Source organism: Chelon labrosus (assembly GCF_963514085.1).
Source record: "Chelon labrosus genome assembly, chromosome: 12".
In the NCBI taxonomy this organism is placed as follows: domain Eukaryota; kingdom Metazoa; phylum Chordata; class Actinopteri; order Mugiliformes; family Mugilidae; genus Chelon; species Chelon labrosus.
The window spans coordinates 14,520,859-14,542,041 of record NC_140345.1 but is presented as its reverse complement, the minus strand read 5'-3'; the positions used below and the strand labels follow the sequence as shown (position 1 = coordinate 14,542,041).

The 21,183-nt window shown below is 43.8% G+C and overlaps 2 protein-coding genes across 6 annotated transcripts in view; both read right to left on the bottom strand.

Annotated features, from left to right (window-relative positions):
- Nucleotides 1-10,723, bottom strand: part of ptprub (protein tyrosine phosphatase receptor type Ub) — a 175,724-nt gene extending 165,001 nt beyond the window's left edge. For all 4 annotated transcript variants that reach the window (XM_084557541.1, XM_084557542.1, XM_084557543.1 and 1 more), the window contains exon 1: nucleotides 10,552-10,723. In XM_084557541.1, the coding sequence (XP_084413667.1) occupies nucleotides 10,552-10,621 (70 nt within the window). In that variant the 5' untranslated portion in view covers nucleotides 10,622-10,723. The remainder of the gene's footprint in view (nucleotides 1-10,551) is intronic.
- A 1,687-nt stretch (nucleotides 10,724-12,410) lies between these two features.
- LOC311496595 (glucocorticoid modulatory element-binding protein 1-like) lies at nucleotides 12,411-20,823 on the bottom strand. 2 transcript variants are annotated; one of them, XM_084556483.1, is made up of 10 exons: nucleotides 20,623-20,823; nucleotides 19,299-19,429; nucleotides 18,985-19,043; nucleotides 18,719-18,840; nucleotides 18,150-18,253; nucleotides 17,459-17,643; nucleotides 17,051-17,191; nucleotides 15,571-15,708; nucleotides 15,223-15,339; nucleotides 12,411-15,134 (listed from the first exon to the last, which is right to left on the bottom strand). In XM_084556483.1, exons 2-10 carry the CDS (start codon nucleotides 19,409-19,411, stop codon nucleotides 14,602-14,604), a joined length of 1,512 nt encoding a protein of 503 aa, XP_084412609.1. In that variant the 5' UTR covers nucleotides 19,412-19,429; nucleotides 20,623-20,823; the 3' UTR covers nucleotides 12,411-14,601. The 2 variants fall into 2 exon arrangements, with proteins under 2 accessions (XP_084412609.1, XP_084412610.1); XM_084556484.1 differs by having other exon boundaries at nucleotides 17,051-17,188.
- Between the last annotated feature and the right edge of the window lie 360 nt (nucleotides 20,824-21,183).

The window sequence follows — 21,183 nt, the reverse complement described above, 5'->3', positions numbered from 1 at the left end:
GCATTTATCATAAGAAGACTACGTCCTAACAATGGTATGCTAATTTTTTTTCATTAGCATTTCCACACCATGGAAGAAGAAAGCAAACAAAAGCTCCGTAATAATCCACGTGGCCAAGATTTATGGAAGTTCACAATGGCCAAAGGAGTTCAGCAAATATTTACATATAATCAAGTGCACGGGAACAATCGCCAATCTGGCTCTTTCGCATACACAAAATACACACCAGGGCACTCGCCAGTATGCACACACACACCCACACACATATACTCACACACATAAGGGCCAAGCAATAATTACAATCTTCTGTTTGGGGTCTTGAATTAAGCTCTTTGTTAACGACACCCCGTGGGCTCCCTGGACATTCTTGCATATTTCTGGCTTTGTGCTAATGTGAGACACGCAACCGGTGCCCTGCCTTTGGCTGCAGTAGCTCCCCGGCGCTGGCATGAAAATGGCGTGAAGTCTTTCCGTCCTAGGTAGCCTTTCCAGACACATCTCTAAAAGCGTGCCGGAAAACAACAGCACTGGAATCTCCTCGGCCGTGCATGAGCAGGCCTTGTGAGCCGGCAGCTTTACAGCAGATCACGTCACAGTGGAGGTGTCAGCATTTTCGAAAAGCTCCCCCTTTCCGACATTTGAAGAATCACCCGCCGAAAGCACTTTTAAAAAGGTCAATTTTCAGTGCCAGCTTAGCACTAAAGGTAGGCTGAGAGCCCCAGATCACAAATCACAAATTTGCCTCAATGGACTTCACGATCCGTAAAGCATAAGACGGCTTTCTATTTCTCAGGCGTTTGAGTCGGATGAAGGAAAACTTCATCAAGGAGAAAACCGGAACGACAGAGGAAGGAACTCTCTTCCACAGACAGACAAGCAGTTCGGTAGATATAGTGTGTGCAGAGTGACATGGAAAGGATTCGTCCTGAACTTCAATCCACCCATAAAGCCCCTTTTCTCTTGGGGGAAAATCACCAGCCGGCTGTGCTTGCTGAGTCACGCAGTCAGGACAGGTGTTTCAAACTGGATGATGGGTTGTCTCTCAGGAACACCAGGACAACTGAGCAATAACTAATCCAGGAGGACCCAGAGAACCTGGAGGACCCTGGAGGCCCAGAGACCCTAGAGGGTAGGTTTGTCAGGGCTACACCATTTGGAATTCAAGTGAGAAGAGCATCATTTTTCTGGCCCTAAACAGACCTGAACATCAAAGCCGTGCGCCGCCATTATGAGGAATCCCGCACCTCTTTCAGTGAAACACAATAAAAGCACCGTGATCAGAAGATAAAGGGCACATATTTTCCCGGTCAGTAGCTCTCTCTCTTCATTAGTGGCCTTGCAGAAATGTCTCGCACGCCGTCTAAAACACACTGGGCAGAAAAATCCTGTTTTAACTTCATGCCTTCAGGCAATTATACCGCCTCGTCAAAATAAATGAATAATAGATACTGTTTTCTCGGTATCAGCTGTTAATGAATGTGCAAGCTGTGTCACACGGGGAACTGTAAAGAGGAGCGAACCCGGAACTACCTTGCCCCTGAAATGTCTTACAGCCACGCTAAGTGCATCCGGCAGCGTGGGAATCGCGGGATTTTCGTGTGGAGGAAAAAAATAAAATAAAAAAAGGTACTCGGGATCCCCTGTGCAATGAATAGTGGCGTGTCAAAGTGAGGAGGATTGTGATGGGAGGTCATGTAGGATCGAAAGGAGAGTTTCAAGAGGAAGAAGACAATAGGCTGACTGTGACAGGCTGTGTTTGAGGAATCAATAAGCTCTGCTTTTGTTCTGCCTCACTTCAACACCTGAATAAGAACAAAGCATCCAAGGCCGGCCGAGTTCCCAAACTCTCTTACTAACATCACTCGACAAAAGCTTTTCAACCCATTCGGCCGCCGCTAGGAGCCGGCACAGTATAAGCATGAATATCACTCTGTAGATCCACCGTTTTAATTAGTCTTACCATAAATCAAACGCTACGTCAGAACAGAATTAGGCCTGCAAGCATTCTGCGATAACGGGAACAAGTTTTAAATCAACCGCTTCATACATGTTGTACATTTCTCAACAGGTTTGAAATCAATCTGTTGACTGATTTACCACCTGTGCTACCGCAGCTGCCACGACCCGCCCATAACCCACCAGCACAAGGAGCTGTCACAGCCGACTGCCACCACTGTGCCACGAGGGACAGACAGAGGAAATACCTTCAATTCAACAGCAAACACGTAATGAAAGCTATACAACTGAGCGGATACGTGTTTATTTTTAAATGGTGTTAGCTTTAGTGTTTATGCTGGACAAGCATCACGTACTGTGTTTTTGTTTTAACGAGCACAGTGGACATTATCCATCCTCTGTTACACTTTATTGCTCTTCAATTTCCCCTGTCCTAATAAAGTTTATGTGAAAGACTGCCGGTCTAATGTATGAGATGCCTCCGAGTGAAAAGTGCTTGGGTCTTTAGAATCGTTTTTCAGCCAAACACCAACGAACTGGTCCAACCAGAAGAGCCGCTTCCCGATGGAGAGAAAAGCATCATATCACAGACAAAGACTAGCTAAATCCCGCATGCATTACATCGGAAGGGAGAAAAATGAAAGTGACGTTCAGAGGAGTGTCAGGGCGTCGGATTTCACATGCAGAGGACTATACCGGCAGCTGAACAACAGGTCAGGTCTCGACACCCTGGCCCGATCCTGAACTTTGACTCCGGCAACCTGAGCATTCCTCGCGCACCAAATACACCGGAACAGAGAGCCTGAAGAATCTAGTTGTAAAGTTGTTGACACAGAGAAAGGTAAAGAGCGGGAACACGGCCAGCGGGCTAAATATAAACTGCTCAGGAGGCTTTCTTTCCTCTGGGCAGGGGATAAGGAACAGCACTCGCAGCATCAGTCTTGCAGACCCACTTTCTGCAGTCTGGAACTCGCTACCTTTGGGGATGCAAACACGAGGACTGAAACGGCTGCGGCTCAGAGCCCTGCTCTTTTCTTTGTTGGATAATTACACATCTGTGTGTATGCTGGAGCTATGCAGTCTCACTCTTTCATATCGGGCAACAAACACAAGAGCGTCTGTGCTCGATGATAAACTTCTGTGTCTATTATTCAAGTAAAACATATGCTTTTATGATAATGGGAATAATAGCTCTTTCATTTCCTAGCAGTACATCAACCAGATATTTTGTAGCTTATTTTTAATATAGAGTAGGCAGCCTTCTTATGGAAATAAGACTCACTCTTTCATGTGTGAGAGAAGAGTGAAGAGACTTCTACTTTTTTACTTGTGCTCTACACGACACTACTGACATTTCTCTGCAGCAAACCAAGCTCCTTGTATGCGATTACGTCATGCAAGCCCTGGCCGGCCACCTGGCTAATTCCCGCTCCTGCACCGAGCTTGCAGGCCACAGGCGGGATGCCACTTTGATCAAATTCAAGTAAAATGGACTTCCAAGGGTTTGAAAAATCAATACCACATTTATAACACCTGACGGATGGAGCTGAGAAAACTGCACTTTGGCTGCCGAGAGGAAAGGAAGAGACAGACCAAGGCAGGCCGGTGACTGTAAATCTCTCAAGAGCTTGGCATCTCATCCAGGGTGCTGGAAGGTGTCACAGTAACCCCCGAGGAGCTCACAGAGGCGGCAGCTCAAGCCCTCTGCTAGCGTCAGGGGCGGCTGAGTCACTGAGCACCGTGAGACCTTCCTGCTTCCTGGGACTTCAGCGTGTGGTTTCCTGCACCTACAGGCTAACGCGGTGCCGGCAAACACATGCACTTATTTACTCATCAATATGCTAAAACATTCATAGCATATGTCACAGGGTACAACTTTCAAATTAAAATAGTGAATGAGTGGTCTGTGCATTGCTTAGAATATGGTTAAATGGAATTTGAAGTGCCTGGATAAGTGTGCGAGGGAAAATTGAAGATTCTTGGCTAAAATGTTCAAGGAAACATACAGCATAATAATAATGAGAACAAAAGTGCTTGAATACATATGTGATTCATTTAACTTGAGTGGTTTTCAGTTTTCTTTAGAGAATCAGGCCTGGTCAGTCACCAGTGTCTCACTGTTTTAGGTTTCATGGTCTTTTAAAGGGGAATTACCGTTTTTTACAACCTGGACCTTATTTCTGGCACAAAATACGATCGTTTACTCACCTATATAAACTCCATCCTTTGGTGTCATTTGAAGTCGTTATCCATATAGTGGGAGTGAATGGGGCACCGAAAAATATCCTATAACTTGTTCACAGTACTACACCGATCAGGCATTAAAGGGGAACTACTGTTTTTTACAACCTGGACCTTATTTCTGGCATAAAATACGATTGTTTATTCATCCATATAACTTTGGTGTCATTTGGAGTCGTTCGTCAGATATTTAGATCCGCGTATATCCATATAGTGTGAGTGACTGGGGCACCGCAACGCAGCCTCTAAATAACGCATTATCTGCCGCGAAACTCGTTCATTTCATCAATATTTTGTTATGATACGCTAGTGCTATTTCCCGCTGAGCCCGGAGTACCTGTTATCTATTCGCGGATGTGCAGCGGTTTGTTGTTCTTTGGCCAGCTGTTCCTCTCTCTGCCTCCTCATCCTCCTTTCAACAAGCTCCTCATCCGTATACTCTGGCTCAAAATAGTAAGGTCGTCCATCATAAACAAAGTCGTCGTCCACAGCCTCAGAATCGGAAAAATATTCAGCCATGTTGCAAAAAAACTAGCAGTAGTAAATTACAGGTAAAGCGTGGCGCTCAGAGATGACATCATCCGGGTCAGAGGTTAGTAGGTCCATCTACAGACCCCGGATGATGACAACAGGTAACTACGTACTTAACAGGGAATAGCACTAGCGTATCATAACAAAATATTGGTGAAGTGAACGAGTTTCGCGGCAGATAATGCGTTATTTAGAGGCTGCGTTTCGGTGCCTCAGTCACTCCCACTATATGGATATACTGTACGTAGATCTAAATATCGTCCGAATGACTCCAAATGACAAAGTGATATGGGTGAGTAAACAATAGTATTTTATGCCAGAAATGGAAAAGGTTGTAAAAAAAACAGTAATTCCCCTTTAACTCTTTTCTAAAGGTGGAAATTCATTTTATGATTTCTCACTTGTTGTTTCTGTGGACGTGTCCTCATTCCTGACCCCTTAACAATACACTTACAATAAGAGACCTCCGCGGGATAATGAGTGTCATGTATAATTATCTCTAATTTGCCAGGTTTCACTTCGAGTGCTTCCTTTCAGAGCTTTGTTGGCTGACGAGAGTTGATCTGAGGGAAGCACACAGAGAGGGAGGCCGGGCTAAACGGCAGAGGAGAAACAGTGTTGTGTTTTTTGGGCTTCACCCTGTCCTCAAAGACAGCGACCTGCTCTTTCTCTGCCTCAGAAACATGACTCCCAACCAGTGCTTGACCTTTCTGAAAAGAGCAAACAATCCTCTGCCTGAGTAGGCCGCAACACACAGTAGGTAAAAAAAAAAAAAAAAAATAGATGGGACTGATTTAGAAACAGAACGGTAACATGCGATAATTAGAAAGAGAACAGCAAAATGCTTAGCGGGATTAATTAAGCACAACAACCACAAGACGTGTGCGCGAGCTGCAGCCTTGCATATAGAAGTCTCTGCACACTCAGCACGGCACAAACATCACGAGGAGATGAGAAATGAGACCGGCTCGAGACGGAGGAGGCCCCTGATTGGACGCGCAGTTCCACCGAAGAGGAGAGCCAGTCGTGGCACTTGGCATGAAGCAGTGTTCCTTGAGCACATACAGTAGATGGATATGTTTCATCTTCCAGCGCTGTGAGATGAGTAAGCCGGCCTGCGTCTGGCTCTACTCCACACAGCCCCACATTACAATAGATCAGCGCAAGAAGAGACAGAGCAGAGGACCTCTCTCATAAGCGGGGCGTTTAATCACACACACATGAGCGCTCAGAGCCCGGTGCACACAAGTCCTGCTGTGGCCTCAGCTGAAAACAAAACATCCTGATGATATACTGTATCCGAACGAATCCCTCTGTCATTCTCCTCTCCTCTCTCTGTCATTCTCTCCCAATCTTATCCTCCTTCCACCCCCCACAACCCCCCTCCTCTCCGCTAGCCGCAAAGTTTTCCATCTGCTCTCTGAATTACATCACAAAGATGGAAATCAACCAGGATGAAAATCAACCAGTCTTTTCAGGAGTCTGATTTAGGAACCAATCCCTACTGCCCCTCACACTCCATCCGCAGACGGTGGCCCGGTTCCTGCGGGGGAACTCTTCCACATGGTCGATTTGCTGAGAGTCTGTGGCAACATTTCTAACATGATGGTTTCATTTTTTTTTTTTTTTTTTTTTTTTCCCCCCTCCACCACCACCAGTATTTCACAAATGCATCGCAAGCTCACTCTTTTTTCCATTCAGTTAGATGCCTATTACAGTGAGCACATCTAATGGACTCTCAAGAACCAATATGTACCGGCTGCGAATAGGAGCAGTGACATGAATAATGTAAGAATAACCCTTTTTTATCGATAAGAACATTGAAATTGGTGGAGCAGCAAACATATTTAAACAGCATGAGGACATTTCTATTGAACTGAAAATGAAAACTACTTCATATAAACTATTTTTTATCCACGCAATCATTTGATTTGTCCTCTTTTGGGTAGAACAATCGCAAAGTCCTGCTTTAATCTCTTCTGCAACATACAAATGAATACAAATGCCTCATATTACCACCTCAATTGGACCAGAAGGGCCCGATCCAACCTGACTGGATTGACAAAGGTGGTGTAAACCTTCTGATGAAGTTTCCAGGAAGGGTAGAAACATGGCAGTTACATAGTTGTTCAAAAAAGCGTTTGAGATGACTCTTCTTGGGAAAACATATGCTCCAGATGTCACAAGGGGGTTGGAAGCCAAATCAGGTTCTTCAGGACACCGTCAACAACTTTTGTCTCCAAAAACAATTCCAGCAACAAATGCTGGAGGAACTGTGGTATGGTCGGCGACCATACTCATATATTTTGGGACTGTCCGAAAATACAAATAGTTTGGAAAAATGTCAAAGAAGATCTGGAAACAGTTTTGGCAATAGACCTCCCCATGGACACTCTGTTATTTATATTAGATGTTATTCTTGACCATCTGTTTAGCACAGACCAATGTTATATATCACATGTTTTGTTGATGATCTCAAGACAAATGATTACTATTAATTGGATGAAGCCTGAACCTCCCATGATCTCTCAATGGTTACAGAAAGTAAAGCATGTCTACATGATGGAATATACGACTGCCCAGTTACAGCTAAAAGTGCCTATCTTCATGAGAAGATGGACCTGAATTATTGACTATCTTGCTTAAGACTCTTATACCTCAAAGTTTATAGAACTAGATAAGTGCATATGTGCTCTACCTTTTATACAGTGCTATCTCTGTGTGACAGTTGAGACCCAATCCCAAGATGAGTTTTTGTTTTCTTCTGTGATGTCAATTGCCTGTTAATGTGCTTTAAAAGCGTTTGAGACGGGACAGGAACCAGTCTGGACTCAGCATGGGTCCATCCTGTTCTTCTTCTTCTTCTTCTATTGCATGAATTCAGTCCTATCAATAAAGCTGAGGGCAAACTTCTTCTTCTATGGTTACATTTCCAGCAGATTCAAAGCTCCACAGCGACTAGAACCACTTTGCACATGTCAAAAAGGGTATAATATGATTTATTTTTGGGGGGCAGGCGAGCCCATATATCTTATTGATCACTTTATTTAGTGTCACGCAAACAGCTTGTTTGGAGTCTCTAATCAGAATGATGTGAAGAATACGAGTAATAAAAAAAAAGCATATCTGGTGTCATCGTCAACAATGACACTTGTCATTAATTAATCTGCTGGTTATTTCCCTTAACTGACAGCCCACACTTAAGGAAAAACACTACATCCCAACGTTGAAGAAGGAATAACCACAAATGTTGGACAAACTGGCCAAAGATCATTTGATGATCACAGCTCCATTCCCTCCTTGCCTCTTTTTTGAGCTAGTGGTTCTACATCACGATGATGTTTCTGTAAACCCCAAGCCCTAAAATATTATACATTCCACGCCACGCGCAAAACTAGACAGTCTGGGCTCCGCACTCCTTTTCATCTCGATCCAAGTGTTATCGTATTCACTGAAATAAGCAAAAAAAAAAAAGAAGGATATTCTGCCTTAACTTTTAGATCAAACTGGGAAATGAGTCATGAGACGCGGGATAATTACACCGCTCAGTTGACAACATTCGCGACTAATAGAGGAAACAGATGGTAAATGAACATCCACCCTATTCCCAGAAGAGACGACAGTGGAGTGAAAGTGTCAGATTGGGCTTTACACAAGGAAATATATACAACAACACACACATAAGGATACAACCGGAAGCTTCTCTTTCACGTTCATAACCTCTTTGTGCCTGAGCAAATATGCAAAATGGATTGTTTTTTCCCCCCTTTGCAGTCAAGACCAGTGCAGCAGAGAGTTGCCATATCTCATAGCATGCAATAATTTCACTTCCCGTGAACTGACAGCATGGACTGATGGCAGTAATAATAAGCAAGAAAGAATTATGGGAAGTATGGATGAGATGGGGTGAAAAGGGCAAGAAATCCCCAAGGAGAGCTGACTCCTAATTGTTATTAAGCAGTCAAGGTTAAGGTGTGGTCTACACGCAATCACAGAGCTAAAGGCTGCGTTAATCAAAAGAAGATTTGGGGCTGCATCCATAATTCCTCCTCCTACAGGATGTGGGCAGGTGGAGAGGCACGAAAGGCGCCGGGCCAAGAGGGGATCAGTCACGTATAGGGAAGTGAAGCCACAAAAATCATGCAGCATTAGCGACTAATGGGAATGTAAAAGCGCAGATGGTGAAGCTCGCAACACTCCAGTTCCCAAACTAAAAAACCAACATGGTGTCAATTTTTGTTGACACCCTCACACAGCGTTTGCGTGCTGAAGCGTTGCTGTTCCATTCAGCTCTTTTAATTACCTGCGTGTGATTTAATCCTTCATATGTCTCGGCCCATTCCTCTTAATGATGTGCTCCATTCAGCCCTCGACAATACACATTCTGCTTGCGTGCATGGGTTTGTTCTTTATTTTTTTTTCTCCTTTGTTGTTGTTGTCGTTGCTGTTGTTGTGTTATCCATACAAGTGTTGCACTGAGCATTCGCGTCTCTCACGAAACAGCAGCAGAGCCGGGGAGAAACACAAATATTGGCTGCATTTCAATTAAAAATATGACTATGTCGCATTTTTCCACGGGGTTGCAGTGTAAATGTTATCAATATTACTGCCTTATTACCCTGGTTTTTTACGCTCCACAGGGGCCCCGTTTTGCATATGTAGGCTACGACAGAAATTCAAGCAGGCATCTCAGCCTTTAGACAAACAAAAATGTTCAAAACACAGCTCTGCTGCTGCTGCGTTGCTTGAACTAAACGAATAAAAGCTGATTTTGGAAACAGGAATTTGGCTGAATGTGAAATGGTCTGTCTCATGTTTTTGGATGGCATGCTTGTTCCACCTTTCTGATGTGCCAGATTTTTATTTTGGAAAGATGTACATATGCTGCAAACTGAAATGGAAGGGGAAAGTCAAAATTTTTAACAATTTGGACACTTTGACTGAAAAGGAAACACAATCCAGACTGCCGGTTTGCTCACGAAACAGAAAAAGTGAGGCTTTGATGATTACAATTAGATTTGTAATCTAATTCTGGAAGATTTGGAGCTGGTTTATGAGCATCCTGCAGCCAGACAACCAAAAAAAAAAAAAAAAAAAAAAATCATCATCACTCATCAGAGGAATCCAGCAGAGCAATGCATCCACCTCCTCCAGGCTGCAGGAATATGGTCTGCAGCCTCGCAAACCTCCTTAAAAATGTAAACTTTTAAGCAGCCACTGAGTCAAGACTCAGCTCTGCAACTTGACGCCAGCATATGCAGGAGCTCCAGCCTCTGGATGTCATCACAGATTGGTTCAAGCTGTGAGGATATGAGAGACTCCCTCTCGCAAATATTGATATAATAGGCAAAAAAAAAAAATCAGTTCTAGGGAAAATGCTTTCACTGGTTTGTAACTTTGGACTCCAACGTCAAACACCTTGAGGCTACCTGGCGCCTTTCAAAAGCGATAACAGAAAGCTGAAGCAGCGCAGAGAGGGCTGTTGTTTGGGGAAATGGGATCCTTCCCCTCGGAGCGCCAATACGCAGTCCAACCACATAAGCAACATTTTATTTTCTTTACTAATAAAACTTAACGCTTCTGTTTACAAAGTTATAAAATAGTGTTTCGTTTTCTCTGCGGGGAGGATTTATATTGCCCCATTAATAAGTCACGGGATACGGCAGGACGCCGCAGATAAACGCAGAAACGTGTTTATGGAACAGCCTCACAAAGTTGGCATCTCCGCCAGACTAGCCCCTCTTTTGCTTTTAACGGAGTTTCATCCGCATTTAAAAACTTCCCAACTGCGTTCAGGAGATCGAGGAAGAATGCGCGTCTTACCTGTTGGCCCCTCGATGCCATCGGCGTAGATCTGAACAGTCAAAATCAACAGAAAAGCGCAGGTGTTCATCGTGTAGATGTTTTAGTCCACTTTAAATGTGCGGGAGAAAACATTTCATTCACTCCGTGGGATCCGGGCGAGCGAGTGGCGGAACAGCAGAGCCCATCTATTTCTCTCTCCCCCTCCAAAAAAAAAAAAATCTGACTGGAGTGGAGTTTCGGAGACGCTGAGGGAGACAGGGCAGAGCTAGTTCTGCAAACTGACGTCAGGGTAAACAGTTCAGGGGAGAGATTTCTTTCTCAAGCCCACTTTCCTTCCCAGCCTCCACTTCCCCGCAGACGAGTGCAGCGAGTATGAGCCGGGCGCCTCCAAGCGGCCAAGCGCGGTAACGACACTGTGGTATTCAAACCTCGGCCAAGCAAAACCCCAGACTGTGTGTGTGTGTGTGTGTGTGTGCTCCAAGGCTTGTGTGTTCATGGGAACCAAGAGGACTTCTCTCTCTAGCTCTCTCTTAAGTATGGTTTGGCTCACTTCTTTAATATTCGAACTGTAAAAGCGCAAAACTGATTTTTAATGTGAAAATGACAATTAAATGCACATTACAGGCTGATGTTTGAGGTCAATCTGCGGGCGGGCCGGGGCCTTTCTCCGTCCATGGCGTTCCTGTGCCTGCAGGCGCTCCGTGGGTTCCCACAGACCAAAGACTGCTTATGTTGGTGATTCTGAATTGGCCATAGATGTGCATGTCTCTCCGTGATGGACTGGGGCCCTGTCCGCAGTGTACCTTCCCCTGGATGCCAGCTGGGATAGGCTCCATAGCCCCCGCAACCCTCTACAGGGTGGGCGATCATTAAAAAATGGATGGGCAATGTTCAGATAGTCAGAAAACTTTCATCCTTTGAATTCTAATCAGATCTAACCATTCAGATATTCACCTTTTGAAATTGTCCAAAGTCTAATGAAAACAGATACACTGATCAGCCACAACATTAAAAACACTGACACGAGAAGTAAATAACATTGGCCATCTTGTGGCAATACAATGTTCTGCTGGGAAATGTTTGGACCTGGCATTCATGTGGATGTTACTTAGACATGTACCACCCACCTAGACTAGACCAGGCACCCCCACCCCCATAGCAATGACACTCCTTGATGGTAGCAGCCATCCCCAGCAGGATGCAGCCTGACACAGACACACACACAAAAACAGTTTAGGGAAAAACTCAAACAACATGAAAAACAGCACAAGGTGTTGACCTGGCCTCCAAATTCACTAGATCCCAAGTATCTGTAGGATGATCCACAGAGGCCCCTCCCCTCAACCCATAGGACCCAAAGGCCCCCACCAACAACATTCTGTTGCCAGACACCACAGGACACCCTCAGAAGGCCCATGTCCAATCTCCGATGAGTCACAACTGTTTTAGAGGCACCTACACAATATTAGGTCATAATGTTGTGGCTGATCGGTGCATAGGGTACATAATGAATTCTGAAAGAAGATTTATTTTATTCTCATGCTAGCGGCTGTTTTACAACTTCGGGTTAGTCACATATTCACTCAGGACAGACACTTATGCGCGTCTTCACGCCCACCCCTGTCAAGTGCGAAGCATATTTCTCCATGCATTAGATAGTCTGTCACATCGTTTGCATTGAATTTGCGTTTGATGTTACATTTTTTCCCTCCCCTCTCTACTCGCACCTCCTCATATCTGTTGGGAGGATTTTCGACATACAGGCTAGCAGAAACCTCTCTTTGATTTTATGACATGTGCAAATTGAAATGCAAACATATATCTATAGATAGCTACATAAAAAGACTTGTAAAGTCACTTTGACACATACAGCACATGCAAGGTTGCCATGTCACCGTCTTGTATAACATGTGTAAAAACATTAGAGGTGTGCATATGACTGTGAATTATTGCACAGATGCAATGTATTTGATTGTATCTTTATTTGGGTTTTGAGATTCACCTTTAAGATTAAACACCTTGCAGAGGGCTGACGTCACTGCACCTCCTCTCCATGTTAAAAATATAATCTAGCTGACACGTTCATCCGTAGCTCCTGAACTCCAAACCGGATCAAGATGCCATTAGGCAGGCTCTTCATCATTCATTTTGTTGGCAAGTGAACATTAAATTAAAAGCGGCCAAACACAAGCATCTAAGGTTTCCAACGGGAGAGCACGTTGCTCTAATGTTGTTAGCTCGAATGACAAATGAGCGATGCATTGCTCAGCAAATTACTTAATTAAACCAAAGTAGGGCAATGTATGTCAAGCTAACACCTGTAATTACACCTACTTGAGGCATGGTGGACATTTTGTGCCATGGTATTCAGCACAGAGTAGCAATTTATTTAAAACCAAGGGAGTATTTTGGCCAGAATCTGCTCAACTGCATGATTGTTTAATTCGCAGTAAACCTAATGGGATGCCGCACCGTTCAAATCCAGCCACAGGACAGGTGTTAGCAGAGATGCTGAGAGCTGTGCGGCGATGAAAGTCATTTTATCAGCTGACACTCATAACGCCTCACAGGCAACTGCATCTGCACAAGCTGTGTTGCGCATGAATTGATAATAACATATCATCACAGTTCTGAGAGAAGCTGTCAAAGGCAAACCATCACTGTCTATCACGCGGCCTTGGCATGCAGAACGGTGCTCAACAGGTCCACAAACTGTGATTCACGCAGAGAAGAAAACTGCTACTACACTTTTATCTGCCAGGTGGAACTTTGAAGCATTGTGAAATGGAAAAAAGGACAATTTCCATTAGGTGACAAATACGAAATGTTTGTTCGACGTCGGCGATCAGTCAAACGGAAAATTGTCTGGGAGTCCAGCATGGCTGTGAGAGGAAGCCAGACACAGCGTTTGAGTTTTCCAGTGAATTCAGTTCAAATGTTAAACAGAAAGTTTTATTTATTTTAAATGTATTCATTATCTTACAAGGACATCATGGACCTTTAGTGCCTCTTATTAATCTCACTTTCTCCTGTAGTTTTTCTATAGCAAAGAGAGGGTAAGAAAATGAATAGATTCTGTATTTGCAGCACATAAAAGAGGACTGTGGTCTTTAAAATGCAACTGTGCTTATTAATGACTTTAAATTGAGTTTTCATGGTCAGAACTGAAGAATAATGTCTTCTTCAGGCTGTGAGTCTGGTGCATAGATCTCCGGCTGGCCTTGGGCGTCATTAGACCCTAAGGTGCTAGACACGAGCCTGAGTGAGGTATATTTTACAAAAATCTAGATTGTGTAAAATTCAAAACACACGTTTAGCTCACAAGACAAGTATATTCAATAACAAATATTAAGAAAAAAATGTTTAATTCCAGAAAAAGTTACCAGCTACCTTTTTGGCGAGGGATATTATATTTACAGACTTTTGAATGGAGTCTTTAGAGTATAATTTAGAAACATTTAGCATTATTTCACATTTACCTGCTATCTAGTAATGCTATATCCAAACAAACAAGAGATAACTCTGATGGTTTTCAACTGAACTACGGATTATTTTCTCAATGGACTGTTTTTGCTCAATAAAATCTCAACAAATTGTTTTTAAAAACGCCCCTTTGGAATTGCCCTGAGTCCCAAAATAACACCACCATACTGCAATATACTGTGTATTTTATGAATTCTTTGTATGAATGAGGCAAAACTCTGTTTAAGGGGAGGACGTCAGTTGAGGAGATGGTCCATCAACATGTCTGGGACACATTGTGTGCTCACACAACTAAAGAATCTGGTCATAAGCGTCCCCTTAAAATGCAGTCTGAGCAATCTATTCACCAATGCGTCCCTTAATACGTCCCTTAATGTGTCTTAGGTGTCTTCGCATCTTTACTTTAACCTGGCCGTGTACGATCCTGTGCTTGTAACACCACTGCAGGGGCCGCAGCAAAACTACCTCCTGTATATATTTGAACGTACAAGAGAAAGTTTGACAAAGTAATACAGCTTTTTAATTGCGTGCCTTTTTTTACTCTCGGGCACAGTGGCGCGATTCGTCCCGCAGAATCCCACTGGCTCACTTACTTTTATGTTTCTTTGATGCCTTTTTCACTATAATCATTTGTTCAATGTCATGCAGTCTTTCTGTCTCCTCTACCTCCTCACTTCTGATAGGGGAATCATCCTGAAACTCTCCAGTCCTCTGCCCGGGCTCCTTGTGGATCCCTGAGGTGTCCTCTTTTTCGCCGCGCCCCTGTCCCATCCGGCAGGCCTCGTCCTGGTTCCCCGGCTCATTGATTTCCTGCTCCCTCTCCAGCGCGGCGCTGTGGCAATCTCTGTCTTTCCTGTCGGCTCTGGCGCGGAGACGCTGGCCGACGATGTTAGAGAAATGGGTGAAGAGACGAGGGTTTATTGTGAGCTGAGCGTACGATGCGGCCGATAAGCCGGTGGCAGATAGCGGCTGGATCACTGAGCTTGTTTTGACGGAGGGCAGCAAGTTGTGGCTGTTTGACTGGCTTTGAGGTCGGAGGTGTTTTGAGGATGAGTTTTTGTGAGACGCGCTTTTATTACAACTCTGCTTCTTCTGGTGGCCCACGATCTCATCCAACACTGCACAGAAACAAGATATAAGTTATTACGATCCTCTGGGATCAGACTGTCTGTGTGCGGCGTATGTTGGATTTGGCAGCTGTCTCACCATAAACGCTGTTGTGGACTTTGTTCTCTTCGTTCTGGCTGCGCCTCAGGTCCAGTGCTTGCTTCACCGAGTCCAAAAGTCCAAACATGTCACACAAGGAATTCAGTATGATGGCATCTGACAAAACAGAGTAATCAAAATTCAGCTACAAGGCTCAGATGAGTTAGATTGTATCTGTTTGTTCAAAGTTAATTCTGCTGATTAAGAAATTACTTTAAAAAAAGAATCAATGTGCATGCATTTTCTTCTAAAAGCAAATTTAGTTGGGTTTTTTTCTGTTTTTGTTATTTTTTTTGGCTGGCATTTTACCAGTCCAGAAGTTAGACAGGTCCCACTGCTGGAGCTTACCCGTCTCCTGCAGGTTGGCCTTCTCGCTGCGAAGCTCCACCCCCTTAAAAGTGGTTATCAGTTCCGTGTGGAGAGTGGACAAGACCTCCCCCATCAGCCCAGAGTCTGCCACACCCCTCCATAGCCTCAACACTCCATCTAAAGAAGGGCATTAGGCAACATTATTGTTATTACTCACTGCAGTATGAGTTTCTCTTTTCATTTTAAGAGCCACAGAAAGCTGAGGGAGGGACGTGTAGGCACCATCGGTGAGGTATTGTGTGTGAACGTATGCAATCTGATGTGTGCTGAGGAAGAGACCGGGAAGAAGGTCAAACACAATGGAAAGTTAAATAAATAAGACACGGAATTCGAAGAGAGGTGAAGCACGGAGGGAGTAATAAAGTGAAGAGGATAACATAGGTGATGTCAAGGTTGCAGTGGCAATGAAAAAAAGATATAAGGAGATAAAGGGAATGGGAGAGGTGGAGCACTTGAAGAGGGGATGTTAAATGGGTGATAGAGGCAGTCAGGGAAGAGCTGGAAAATAGGTTAGAGACGAGGCACTCCAAGAAGAGAGAAAGCAGGGCAGATTCATGGCGGAATAAAAAAGTACTTGGGGTCTCTAGAAAACTGGGGGAAACGCAAGCTGAGTGTGTTAGAGTGATAAAATGTCGGATGTGATTGACAACTCATCTCGTGGAGAGATACGTGCACTTTCAGGTTTGCTTAAACGTCTGTCGAGATAAACGCAATACACCAAGTGAAAATAGTCCAAATCCTGTTTACAGCTATAAATTAATTTATTCGTCCGTGTCAGGACTGTGCGACACATTGGTGTAGATGGAGGGTTAGAGCTATGAGCTGAGCATGCACACCGAGAATTGTAATTTGTTTTAAGTCCTATGACAAGCAGTACTGCATGTGCAGTGACGCATTGCAATTTGCCATGCGTCACCCCGGGCTATTTTACCTACTGTGGTCCGTCTGGAACAATGCCTAATCAGGTCACCTTTAAAAGCCCTTAAATCAAAGCTTAGGTCCCCGCAATCTCAGAAAATGTCAGATGCCTGTGAGGGTAATATAAAGGGACATGACTCCCTGCCTGCCTGTGGTCAGCAACTTTTTAAGGACAGTCTGCAGGAACGGGAGAACATCCCACAACTGCAGATTCAGAGGTTCACCGGCTCGGAGGGGTCAAACAGCTATGGCTGCAAGAGGGGTGACACAAGAGACTGATGGATGACCCGTGTAAATCCATTAAAGTAAATGGCTTACAAATGTACGGCCTCTTGAGGACGGAGGGTCAGTGGATCCTTCCATAACACACATACGGTGATGAATCAAATGAATGCTAAGACACACGACTCAAGATGATTTAGCCTCAAAAGTCCCTACATCTTTTCATCAAAGCCATTCGTGAGTCTGTTGTTCCACACCCAGTCATCTTCATCCTTTTCAAGCCATTCACAAGCACCCAAACATGCATTCTTATAATTACCAGGTGCGTCAGCCCTCTTTCTCTTGGCAGAATGTCCATTGGCTGTTGTGGGGATTGCCAGCCGAGGGGGATCAGTGCTCCACTCTGCACCAAAATTATCCTCCAAAGGCCCCTCCACCTCTTCTGTATTATGCACATCTGCTGAAATGGGAACAAAACAGGCCTGTCGGTAAACACAGAGCAAAATGACGCCATATCGAACCGAAGGTGAGTAAGCAGTGGGAATATTACCAAAATAAAGTCCAAGGAAATAAATCATTGGTTTTGACGTTGCAAATGAGTTATATCCAAGACGCTTCAAAAATTTTTAGTCGGTGTCAGCTCAGTGACACAACAGCAGCTCAAGCATATGTGGCGGGGGGGGGGGGGGGGGGGAACAACAAACTGTAAATGCCAGCTGAAATCTACCTGCCAAGGGAGGCACCTGTCCTCCAACAGGGTCAATAGCCAGGCTCGACAGGCTCGGCTGCACAGAGGTCCCTGAAGGAAGCCGCGCGCTGTTGATCAGCACATCAAATTTAGTGCTGCGGCAGGTGTTGCTGCATACAGTGTCGTGCTGGTAGAAGTCTATCTGGCCTGAGTCCATCATTTTCCTGCACGGGGAGAAGCAGGTTAAAACAACACAAGAAAATATTTGTGCCACGCAGCTGCTGAGGTATATTAGGACTGAATCCCGATAGCATCCCTGTGGTTTTGTTTGACACATTGATCCGGCCTCAGGGGGAAGGAAGAGGAACAGATCAGATGCTGCCTATTAGGTTTTGTACATTGCCTCACCGTAACACCCACAACAAGTGCAAACTTGATAAAGAGGTGAGAAGGATCACTTGGCAGCTTGTGTGTGTGCTTTTTGATCCTGTTATCATAATGATGCTGCTTACAGTTTACCTCTGGAATGTACTGGCAAACACAGACACATAAATTATATGAGGGTGAGATTTATTGTTCACTGGGGTGTTTTAATGTCTGAGACTTTAAAATCAGTGTAACAGAATAAAGTGACCTCAAAGGAAACTCAGATTTACATTTAGCATACAACTGTTATAAGATGAAAAAGAGGACAAGAATATATTTGTTTATATTTTTTATATAAGTCTACCTGAGCATAACACCTCCCAGTCTGATGGCCCTCTTCCAGTCCTTCAGAGTGGCTTTTCCTGCCATGTGTACGAACTGCTTAGGACTGATGAGCTGGTCATTGAACTGTAAAGACACAATTTATATTAATGAAAACTCTTATAAATACAAAGACATGGTAATAAAACAAAGATAACTGACAAAATGAGAAGACAGGCATTACTAAGAGATGTTTAACAGTGTAAAACGAAGCTAGAAACAAAGGCAGCTAGACTTGTTTGAGTTGTTTCATCACTCATCCAATTCAGTTCACTTCTTCTGCTTGTGCTTTGAGAGCCAGGTGGGTGCCGTCCCATGCTAGCTGCCACCTGCCTGCCACGGCTCCACCTCTTTTCTCATTTTTGAATTAGGACAGAACAAACTTCTTGGATGAGTGGGAAATCTCCAGTTTCCTTTGTTTTAGATGTAACGTGACCCAGATGACTGTGAATCTGCACAGACGTGTCAGACAAAGTCGTTTTTCCCAGCACTAATGAATTAACACTTCTGAAACAGCGGCTCACAAAAAAAATTAATAAAAAATCAGCTTACTTTGACACATCTGACGTTGATTCCTGGGCAAACAAACTTCTTAAACAGCAGCACCGCCCTGCTGTCTCCACAGGTGATGGGGTAGCCGTATTCAATTTCCTCTCCTTCGGCTTTACTTTCATCTAAATATTGAACATTGAATATATTGAAGTACACTGTCAATGATTAATTACAGAACATATTACAGCTACTGTAGAGGCAAGTTGTCGATTTTGTTTTGCTCTAGTTAAATTCAGCTGTGAGGAGTAAATGTCTGTGTCACTTACCAGGATGCGTCTCAATGGCCAAGACTGTAGTACCAGTGTCTGCAGTGTCACCATTTACCCTGCAGAGGGCGACAGATTCACACAGATAAATATAATAATTTAAGCGACTCAAGAGTTAAATTGTTCTAAAATTCAACAGTGAAATCTGAGAATTGTATTATAATTTTCCAAATATAAGCATGAAGCATTGGGAAAATTTTTATTATTGCACAGAAAAATTGTCTATATGCAAATCTGATTACACTAATATTTGCCTACTTACTCAATCATACAACAAACAGACAAAGCAGCTGTAATGATATAGGCCGTGTTACCCATGCAGGATGGGCTGCAGGTGCAGGATGACTTGGTCCTTATGGTTGGCGTCCTCCTCTTCTTTCACCGGCGTTAGTTCCCCCGGAGACACGGTGACCTCAGCCCCTGCCATCACCCCCTCCCCACCGAGCTGTGCACACAGAGGGTAGAGCACGCACGCTGACATTCAAATCGCACACAAGCATGCAATCATGCAATTTAATGCACACACAAGTCGGTAAAAGCCCCCCCCCCCCAACTGTCTTTCCTGGCATGCAAATATCATAGAAATAAACCACACTGGGCTTAAAATGATATAATCCTCATATAGGCGAGCTTTAACTCCTGTGACATGTCCTAACTCCTTAACTATTATATACATGAAGTGCATGAGTATCCTGGATGACGGGGAAACACACTTACAATTTCAAATAAAACCTGGGCTGAGAGGCTAGAATTGTAAAGATAAAGCAATATAACCGGTACAGAAGATCCCGTTTTACTCACTTAAAGGGATATTCTCAAATCAAGTCATAACAGAAATGCAAAACTCATCCATCTATGGCACTGCTTTTGCCACAAACATGACACCAATAAAAAAAAAAAAACCTCTTGACTAAATGCAAATTTTAGTATTGTCACCAAATTCATATTAAGCACACTGCAGATGATATCAGTCTTAGAGGAATGCTAACTCTTGTGTCTGCTGTCATGTAGACTATAAATAAAGTGTGTGTTACAATTCATGAAAGGGTCACAGCTACATTATGATGTATAGAGAAAAATGTTATTGTTGGCAGATATATACAGCACATTTAGGTGGATAAAAAGTGAATAAACTATCCACTGGACTGTTATCTATAGCAACAAGGTAAAAAAAAATGGAATAAAATCCTCCCAGATTAACCAAAAACAGAATGATAAAACATTATAGTGGAGTGGTTCTGTCCATAATAATCTTTTAGATCTGCAGAAGCAGCAGATGAAGCCGGATACAACAACACAAATAAAACAGGAAGCAATAAAGAAGAAGTTAATTTACTCCTGTAGGATTATCCGACTGTACAGAAACAAAACAGCAGAGTACATATTCCACACTGTATTAAGAAGCCCTTTGCTGGATCACCGACAACTCCTGCACGGATAGTTGCGTGTCTTCCTCACCCTCCTTCACCCACTCGAGCTGACGTCTGTTGGTGCGGCAGCACGCACACCCCGGCCGACAACAAAACGGCGCGCGCTCCTGTTCCAGAAACGGTGCTCAAAAAGCTAAAACTCTAAAAGAAAAAAACAAAAACAACCCCACCGACCCATGTAAGACAGTAGAGTTGTATTTTTACTCACCGTTTTACAGCAGGAGATAATTCATCCTCCGTTTGTCAGAGGGGTAAAAGAGCATGCGCCGTGCTGCTTCGTTACACTTCCTGCAGTGAAGGCAGCATTTGCCTGAGAAGCATCTGTCCCGCTGTCACGAGAAGCGGTTAGTTCGCACGCGATGTGTAAATCGGTCAGACTGCTCTTATGTGGCTCGGTTTGAGCGCTCCCAACAGTAGTGCGCAGTCTGAACGTCTCTCCACAACATAATTTACTCACCAGAACCATTAAAAATAAATTGAATGAAAGTTTCCCTCAGGGGTGTAGCTTTTAAACTCGTGCGCTGTTTATTTTTTATTTTTTTTTAAGTTGTTATTTACGTGGCTTTACTATTTTAGTTTGTCGTGCAGTGAAACGCTGCAGGAAACAGTTGCGTGTTGTGTTTTTGTTGTTGCCTGTATTTCACCAGAAGGTGGCAGAGTTCGCAGTCACTTCGAGGTAAGGTGTGTCGCTAGGGCAACACGGACGTTACGTTTCACAGTGCTGCTTTTTAATATTGGCCATTGAACGCACCATTACCAACTTCTTAAA

Excerpts from the sequence above, each read along its gene's own strand:
- LOC311496595 (XM_084556483.1), bottom strand. The coding sequence starts at position 19,411 with ATGGCAGGGGCTGAGGTCACCGTGTCTCCGGGGGAACTAACGCCGGTG. Across the intron at positions 18,841-18,984 it reads GGCCATTGAGACGCATCCTG|ATGAAAGTAAAGCCGAAGGA; the intron begins GTAAGTGACACA and ends TTCAATATTTAG. Across the intron at positions 15,340-15,570 it reads GGCCAACCTGCAGGAGACGG|ATGCCATCATACTGAATTCC; the intron begins GTAAGCTCCAGC and ends CTGTTTTGTCAG.